This window comes from Orbicella franksi, chromosome 2, assembly GCF_964199315.1.
Source record: "Orbicella franksi chromosome 2, jaOrbFran1.1, whole genome shotgun sequence".
In the NCBI taxonomy this organism is placed as follows: Eukaryota; Metazoa; Cnidaria; class Anthozoa; order Scleractinia; family Merulinidae; genus Orbicella; species Orbicella franksi.
Genome location: NC_138146.1, coordinates 36,823,974 through 36,833,541, shown reverse-complemented (window position 1 = coordinate 36,833,541; position 9,568 = coordinate 36,823,974). Strand labels below are relative to the sequence as shown.

The 9,568-nt window shown below is 38.1% G+C and overlaps 1 protein-coding gene across 1 annotated transcript; it reads right to left on the bottom strand.

Annotated features, from left to right (window-relative positions):
- Positions 1 to 2,890: 2,890 nt before the first annotated feature.
- On the bottom strand, positions 2,891 to 9,108 carry LOC145479656 (phytanoyl-CoA dioxygenase, peroxisomal-like). Its single transcript, XM_081458069.1, is given in 5 exon segments — positions 2,891 to 3,907; positions 5,095 to 5,229; positions 6,121 to 6,270; positions 7,554 to 8,312; positions 8,314 to 9,108. Coding segments are annotated over 5 exon segments (1,173 nt in total). The 5' UTR covers positions 8,389 to 9,108; the 3' UTR covers positions 2,891 to 3,853.
- Between the last annotated feature and the right edge of the window lie 460 nt (positions 9,109 to 9,568).

Sequence of the window (9,568 nt, the reverse complement as noted above, 5' to 3'; positions counted from 1 at the left end):
TAACGAGAATCTCATTTTTTCATCCAACTAGTACATGGGGAGTAAACATTTTGAAAAAGAAAAGTCAAAGAGGAACTCAACTGAATCACAGCGACCTAGTTACATCCGTTTAACTAATGCTGATTCACTTGTGCCTTTTAAAGCCTTATCTGTGCGAGGTATCAATAATAGAATCATACAAGGTTTTCCAGAAAAAATGGCAACAGCAACACTAACACTTTGCAATACTGTTTCAAACAAGTAGTCAGACCATTTTATTCCTTTCACTGGAACGTCGAATTCATGGTTGAATTGATTCCAAATCAAGCTGACTTTGTTCTAAAAAGGATCGAACTGTGATTCAAATTTTTCCTCGTGTTGTTTGCTTAGCTTAATCATTCCTTTTTGTTGGCGCGCGTGGTAAAAATGACGTTGTGAGACAGACGAACAGCTCTGGCTCACAATCGTTATTAAGACGTATTTAATTTTTCTCCCAGGTTATATTTACACATGTGTCTTTAACAGTCCCGGCAAGATTTAACTATTATAACTGCTTCTAGTTTCTTTCGTTATTCAGCACGAAGTGTGGAAAATTCACTCGAGTTTAATAAATTTTACAGTAACTGTACAGCTCAGTGCCGTATGTATACGGTACAATTGGAAAGAGCATATTCCTAAGCTTTTCTAGCCTTTTCTCAGCACTAAAAGTTCCATTTTTTTTTTAAAGATCCTTTATAAAACCAGTTGGATTCAGCTGAATGTTCTTTAAATCTTATTCTCTCCTGTTAAATTGCTCAATTGTTTTGTTCTTTTTGACATGAAATAAAGTGGCTTTTAACCAGCTCTTTCAGCCTAGTGGAACGAAATGATTGCGATTAAAACTATTTTCTCTGGGTATCAACCGAATGTCGCAATCATTATTCATAATTTTATTATTCATAATTTTACAAAACTGTCTTTTAATTTGATCTTGACAATAACAGTTATCCAGTCTAATTAAAAGTGTTCAAACAGAACCAGCTCAAACAAGAAATTAAATGTGATAATTCGCTGATTACCATTAAGAAATATATAATTACGTTAGCTGATTGTTATTTGCTATTGATGACAACGTTTATGGCAACATTTGCCACGAAATTGTCATATAGTGATTTAGACCAGCTTTGTTCTGATTTTGGCGGCAAACTATGTCTTTCAGTGTACGAAGTTGTAAAGTAACCCTCGGAAAACTCAATGTTAACTGCAACACCGCTGATGGTCTGTCAGTTTCTGCGGGAAAGAGCAGGACAGCTATCAAACCCTCGTCCAGCTTCTTTTATTTCTAAGAAAACTTAATATTTTATTATCAAACACCATCCACTTTATTAAAAACAAACAACCGATATTAGGTGGTAAACGCAGATGGTCTAGTTTTAATTTAAAAGGATTGACGTAAAACCTTCTTTCAAATGGAAAAAGCTATCTGTGATAATTTCTCTTCTCAAGTGCTGGACAAAGCTGCCAAACCTTACAATTTTAAGATCAACACTGTGAACTTTTTGCTCTAGCCTTTTCAGTGTTAATTTTTTATTATCTTCACCTGGTAGGAAATTGAGGGAACATAACATGAGTTGTTAAGCAAAAAAAAAACACACTCATAAACTTCTGCTAAATTAATTTTCAATCGACAGCTGTTTAAATTTGTATATCCCACCATTTTCACAGGACACTTTCATTAACTACCAATTTTAAAGAGTAAACGAACTATGAGTGTCTTTTTGCTAATCAAAATATAATTTAATTTGAGCTCTTACGAATAAAAGCAGAACAAGAGAGCTTAAACCATTAATCGAGCGTGCTGTGGGCGAGAACTAGACAAGCATGAAGACTTTTGTTGTATTCTGCTTTTTGATGGCTTTCGTGATGGCTTCCCAAGCACAGAAAAAAGAAGCTACAGAGATGGACGAAAATGAACCGGCCATGGCTGCAGAGATTATGGATTTTGAAGCTGAAAAACAGGCTGCAGACACACCTAACGTGGTAAACGCAGATTTTGGTAAGTCATTTCATCATTTACGTATTTTAATTGCATGATATTCCCCTATTTGTTCCAGTTAAAATTTGCCATTCACTGGCTTTAAGTTAAAACTAGTTAACTTTGTACGGTGCTGTTGTATTGCTCTTTCACGTTCAGTTTGGACGGTTTATTACTAAGTCACAAAATAGTCGTCATTTGAAACAAAATAGAAATCAACCTTCTCTCCGAACGTTACTTAAACTGTTCCTCAGTTTCCACACCGTATACTTATCAAGGCACCGATTTTTTATTACTTGAATGCAACAGTTTGCTAATTCTCTAAAAACGCCCTTTTACAGGAAAAATTAGTTAATTAAAGCACCCGAAATCTTTGACTCGTTTATTAACATCAAGTTTTGCTTTTTCTTCCGCAGATTCGATGAAGAAGTAAAGATCGCAGACAGCAAGTGGAACCACTTAAATTCTAGATGCTGAAAAAAGATTATATTAAACTAAAAAATGTATTAAAAAAGGAATTATATATTTTGTGCATAAACACTGATTTGTGATGCCCTTTACAGAGACGTTGAAATAAACTGGAGAACGATTCATCATGTATGATTAATTGCAAGAAGTTCTGTTTCTGCACTCGACCTCCTAAGTTCTTGTTTCTCTTCTTGCTGTCTTTTAGCTTCTTTCTGTTTCACTGATCTTTTGTGATCACTCTACGCAAGGCTTTCGGTGTTAAATTACTCGCACGCGGCTTCGGTATATTTTGCATTCGACAGCGGTGACTCTCTGAAGTCCGTTTGATTCATAAAAATCAAAGCGATTTCATGCGTAGCAAAATTCACAGTTCTTTTCGTAGGCTAATGCACAGTTTCATCACAGGTTCTTACAGCTGTAAGAAGAGGAAACCTCGCTCTGTCTTAACTTGCGCGTTAACGGCAGAAAGGGATGGAGGAATGAAAGATCGTCCAAACATGAGCTGAAAAAGATCAAGAAAAATGATCTAGCGAGGTGGTTAAAGGAGTAAGAATTTAATTTGCATGGAACTTAACCGTAGACACTAGCAAAAGAAAATATTTTCCGACACACCTCTAGCTGGATGCGCAAACCTTCACCTCCCCTACCCCCGTTAAGTTGCCGGTCAATGCATAGGGGAAGAATACAGTCGTCTAAAAATCCATATCTAGCAACCAATACGCCCCCCTCCCAATCTTCGCACCCTTACCCAAATCGCTCCGTAATGCACAGGCTATTTCTCTTAACCTACACGTCACTCTCGAGCTCTGGGCACTGACAGACGAGTGCGTACATATGGTACCACTGGGGGGTTGAGTTTAATTGTCTTATGGCTATAAATTAAAACAACTAAACATCAATTGTGTCGAAACATATCTTTATTTCTAAAGCCACAATTTCCATTCTGGCCAGTTATTGAAGCCACAATGTGACTCCCGCACCAGATATTCAAGCCACAAAGTACCTTAAATGTAGAGATGAATGAAAATGTGTAATTATTTGGATTCAATGTTTCCATATTAATTATAAATTCATCAATTCCAAACAAACAAACAAACATACAAAAAAAACAGGTAATTGCCCCTTTTTCCCATGAATAGAATTGCGACATCTTTAAAAGTTAAATCATTTCATCACAGAAACCTGCACACAGTTACTGCTCACAGACACATTGTAAAAAGATAAATTGGATTAAAAGCTGCATTAGTCTAGATATAAGTGTGACTCAAAGATTGCTAAATGAAAATCACTGGATAAATAACAGACTGATATTTATTAATTACTGGTTAAAAAGATATTCATGTTTATCAACTGCTGGTTAAATAACATATTCATATTTATCCACATATCATGTCACAGGGTTCCCTCCTTGCCTTGCACCAGCCGACTTTTCAATCTCCAAATGTCCTAAAGCAAAAATAATAATAATTATAATAATAATAGTAAAAATAATAACAATTAATAATAATAAGTAATCGTGTGAGTAATTTCAAAATCAGACGAGCATGAGGTCGATTCGATATTATGAGCATGATTACTCCCTGAATTGTACGACATGAGGTCCAATTACTAATTAATCGTATCTATAACAAATTTCAGAGTTAAAATGTCTTTTGAGAACTTCTTTTGAGCGAAAACGTCTGTAACTCTTTTCATAAGTTTGAAAACTGTAGGAAACAGTGCAAAGGAAGCCATTAAAGCAAGCATAATAATTATTGATGTGCGAATCACATGGGTATCCAATTACAGGTATCCGATTACAAAAAGTTCAAATTGGATACCTGTGATTGGACACCCACGTGATTGCACACCAATTACGTAACAAACAGGCATGCAGAGAACCAATTACGATCAAGAATTTTGTTTTAGATACAATAATCATAATCATATTCATAATCATAATAAAAGAAAAAAGAAAAAAGCAAGGGCTACAAAAATTGAAAAAGTAAATTAATTTTGATATTTTATATTCATGAACCATTAACAAAATACTAATTCTACCCGTCAAGAAATAATCAATATTAGATGGTGTAAATCTACCTGTAAAAAATATCTATGTTATGAGCAAGTAGGGTTGTCAGTATTCCCCTTGTGTAAGATGATAGCAAATCACAAGTTATGTCCATTATTCTGTCACTGAGGCTGTCCTAATGCTTGCTGCAACCCAGCCTTTATTCTGTAGTTATCCTCCTGGCTGAAATAGGCCATTTTGCGGTTCCAGAAAATATCCATACTCCCCCCACAGAAGGGATTGAACTTTCTTGGGGGGTGGGGGTTCTATGAGACCAAAAAAATTTGAAGAAATGTATGAAGCTTAACTGGAATTTCCAGAGGGGTGGGGAGGTGTTAGAAAAAATCCCTTCCGTAGGGGAGGTGTGGATATTTTCTGGAACTACACATTATGACACAACACAAGTGTACAAATGACTCTGGCTGAGGCTCAAACTAAGATCACTTAGTCTGGAGTCCAACAGGACAACCTTGAGGTTACCACATTCCCCCCCTTCCCCTCCCCCTCCCCTTCCCCCTACCCCTTGCCCCTCCCCCCCCCACACACATAAAATTCAAGTTAAAGAAAATATTTACAAACATACCGTATAAGAAAAATCAATATCATCGCCCAGTTTCTTGCGTGCTATCCCTAAAACTTCTGTTTCAATATACTCCTGTGATGTTCCCTTGATATCAATGTAATAACAGTGAGAACTGGCATAGTGACCTGAGATAGCCTGATGATAAAAATACACAAGTCTGAGTTCATGTTAAATATAATACTACAGTGTAGATAATAACAAACAATCATACACAACAAACACATACTGTACATGTACTGTCAACGTATCACACTTAAAAATTAGGAGAGAAAATAACATTGTACTCTACTAGCACAATTTGTCTAAATAAATGGTACTTTTACACTGTACTCCTAAAACAACCCTCACAAATGTCGCCAGCCCCACCCACCCTTCTCAGGATTGGCAGAAGATTAATCTATTACTAAGCAAAATAATCTGCTGAAAAGGGCAAGTACACACTGTGTACATTAACAAATTTTTGAAGAGAAATAATTTCATACAAAGGAATACAAAATACATTTATCAAAAGAATAGTTTAACAACATTTTTAAAACAAATGTTCAAGGCCGTGTCCACACTATGTGTGGCCTGGAGAATTTTCTGTCCATGCTACGCTGGAGGAATTTAAAACTGCGACAATCACCAGTCATTTAGGATTTGTGTTTGAGGAAAACTTGTGCAGGGAAATCACATGATTATCATTATAGTGATGCCATCGTTTTCAAAAAGCTCTGTTTTCAAAATGTTTTCTGTCTACACAAAAATGAAAGGCCACCATTTTCAAATTCCTCTGGTTTGAAGAGTGTTTTCATGACAGGTTAGTGTGGATGGTAGGCCTAAACCCTCTAAATAAAGCTGTCAAAAATTATTGTGTGACTATAAGGAAGTGAATTGTTTTGTGCCAGGTGGTCAGGGTTAACAATGGCCTCTCTTAAAACATTCCTCAATATAGCTAAACTACAATTAATTCTATGTACATGCAATATAATATAACCCTAATAAAATAAGTGTCAAGGTTAATATGAATCATTGTTTGAGTGGTACCTTTCTGAATCCAGTTGTTTGGTTTGCACCTGAGCCATGTATGAGAAGAGGGTGAAAGAAAACTGTATCCCCAGGATTCATTTCCAAGTGCAGCAATGGGATACTAGCATCATAATCTTTAATGCCATGATACATTGAATTCACTCCACCCTGAAAATTATCGTTATATTTCATATACAGTTAATGACAATTAAATAACATATAAATGTTTTGTGCGAGAGCAAATAGCTACAAGTTATTACATTTATTTAGCCTCAGACTACTTTCTGTTGACAAGTCAGGCATCACACACTCCTTCCCAGTGCTGTTTGGGAGGAATATATGACACATGACAAACCAAAAGAAAGTCTGACTGGTGGGTGACATGAATGCAACAAAAAAAATTGCTTAGAAAGTGATTTATTGGTACCTAGTCAAGCATCTCAGTCATGCTTGTTTAATGCAGGGCATGTAAACAAAGCAGGCTAACTAAAGGACTTTTGAAAAAACACTGACCCCCAATCAGCTGACCCACTTCTGACCCCCTCTACTGAGCCCCTATAAAATCAACAGAAAAAAGAAAATAAAGCCCAGAACTATCAGTGAGACTGATTCAGGTTCATTCATAAATTTAGCTGACCTGAAATTTCCAAGATAGCAGATGCACTACAGTTTTCGGACTCTCCTCTCCTATGATTGTCAACTGGTGCAGGTATTTTTCTACGGAAAATCGAGCTTGGGATAAGTGGATAATATCATCAAGGTTAGTATGGTATTTGTACCCATTAGAAAATAAGGCAATGAAAGTAAAAAAGAAAACTCTGACAAATGAGCTCAGATGCAACTGATTGCAGGCAACCTGTGTAAGCATCAACCAGTTTTTAGGATAGGATGGATAGGATAGGTCGCCAAAATCAACTTCTGGTTAATGTACCATGTGCATGTTGACCATGGTCACTCGAGTGCATGGCATGTTCATTTGCCAGCGTTTCTCCTTTATTTTCATTGCTTTATTTTCTAACAGTTACGAATACCTGATGATCTTCCAACTTATTCTGTGCTCACTTTTCCGTAAACCAAACCTCTGTCCAAATTAAAATGCAAGCCCTTGGTTTTTCTCAAATGCTCTTTTTCCTGCTGTTTTCACATGTCTAAGGGGTCAGTGCGTCAGTATTTTGTCAAAGTGTGCAAGTCTAATGATGTTTCTCAGAAACTTCTGGGCAAAAGAATAATCCATGGACATTTTTGAGAGAAAGTGGAAGTGGAGGGGGATAGAGAGAATACCCAAACTCAAGGTTTGGCAAATCTGGCAGCCTGAAATACCAGGCATGACAATTTTTAAAAATTACATCTTTATACTACCAAAAACTTAGACCATGTTAATGATGCAAGTTAAAACAGCTAGCCGTTCAAAAAGGATAAACCAATATATGCTATTAAGTGAGACAACGCACCTCCCATTTAGGATAAAAGTGTGGCAGAAGTGGATTGTAATGGGTTCCTGGCTGTACCACTAAACATCCATTTCGCTGATGCACTTTCTCCATTGCCGTCCAGGAGCATACCATTCGATTGGCTGGACGGAAAGGAAAGTAATGTAAATCTTGATGGAGTGGATGACGTGAAGTCATGGTTCCAGGATCTGGAGGTTTGTTTATCAGCATAGTATGCATTGACTTGATGTCAGGGCCGGTGAAGCAGGCCACGTACTTTAGAATCTGTGGCAGCTCGCAGTAACTAAAAAGAACCTCGTCGTTTTCGAAATTCTGAAGCTTATTTACTGTTCTCTCGCCTGAAGGACGGTTGGATTTCACGTGAGTGACATCTTTCATCACTGTGATGCCTGGTACTCTGACTTCACCATCACATATTTGATTGAAGCGTTCAAGATATTCATTCAGGAGTTCTTGTGGAACAAGATTTCGGATCACCAGGTAGCCATTCTTGTTATAGAAATCGACCTGTTCTTGGCTTAAGACATCATTTGGCACCACCAGACTATCAGGAGCGGCGACGTCTGTGGTCGTTTCCGATATTTCTGACGAGTTTGAGTGCAGTGTCTGAGGGGTAAGATGCCCTGAAATCACTGCAAGCCTCTTCTGAACGCGATCCGCCATAATGCTGTTGTTGTTCGTTTCAGCAGCGTGAAGCTTTATGGGTAACCTTGAGCGGCATCCGCCCCCTTCCCCTTCCCCCTTCCCCGTTCCGTTTTTTTGCGGGGAGGCGTGGATGTACGCAAGCTGCAAATTTGAGCGCAGTGTGATTTGAACAGAATAGAGTCTTAAGCATTTTATAGACCAGTGTACCAAGTCAATTACGACCAACCAAACGTGGAGGACTCCAAGTCGATCTCCCACGAAGCCTTTCAGTTTGGGTCGTCGTCACGCAACGCTGCTGCGTGAGAGAAGCGTTGTGTTTCGCGCCCAAATAACAGCTGCGTAATAGATAGACTCCAGCGCAAAAGGTCTTTGGATTCTTTGGGCTCGTCAGACAATCTTTCGTGGGGAAGGAAGATAGAGGGGCGACAGGAACCATAATCGATTTTGGCTCCTGGTGGCGAGCCTTCGCATTTCGGAGGAGGAGCGCAGTCAGCGGGTACGTAAGTAGACAGTAAATCTCACAGTACAGGACAGGACAGATATATAAAAAGGGTTTTAGAAAGCGCGACAAGATCTGATGAATGAGTACTTGACGTCTCTCGTTTCCAGGGCTTTTCCATTGAAATTTGGAACAAGAGGTTGCAAGTTTTGGTAGTAATACCACTCTTGAAGTCTTCAAAAGTGCTCGGGATACTCCTAGATATATTTTTCAGACACGGCAGGCTAGAATTTAACGACGAAAAGTAAGTCACCTCAAAAACTTACAAGGCTTGTTTGTAAATAACAAGTACATTTCATCAAACGGAGGTAAAACTAGACTACGAGTAGTCCCTCTTTCGCTTAGTCCGTCGTGCATGACGCGAAAGAAAACCGCGAGAAAAAAACTGGCCGCGCGAAATCCTGGAGGCGAGAAGCGCCCTCAGGATTTCGCGCGGCCATTTTTTTCTCGCGGTTTTCTTTCGCGTCACGCACGACGGACTAAGCGAGAGAGGGACTAATCGTAGTCTAAGGTAAAACAGAAGGGGTCGAGATCAAGGAAAATTCATCAGAGGTTCACAGTTTACAACTGTAGTAAACCAGACAGGCTGTTTCTCATTTTATACCAATTTCTTTAATAGTAGTTACAAAAAACGGTGCTATCCAAAACTCTTATGCTATTGCTGTGTTTCTGTTCTTATCTAAGCTATCTGTTTATCCTAATTTGACAAAGAAAGGAAAGGTGGCAAGAACCTATGATTCAAAATTGTTCCGCAATTCTATAAAAGAAGCCTTCATCGGTTTTATTGTTAGTGAAAGATTACATTGTCTTGTTTTAGTGCAGTGTACCTCATTTACAGGTTACGAATCACAGTATCAAACCACAGCATTCG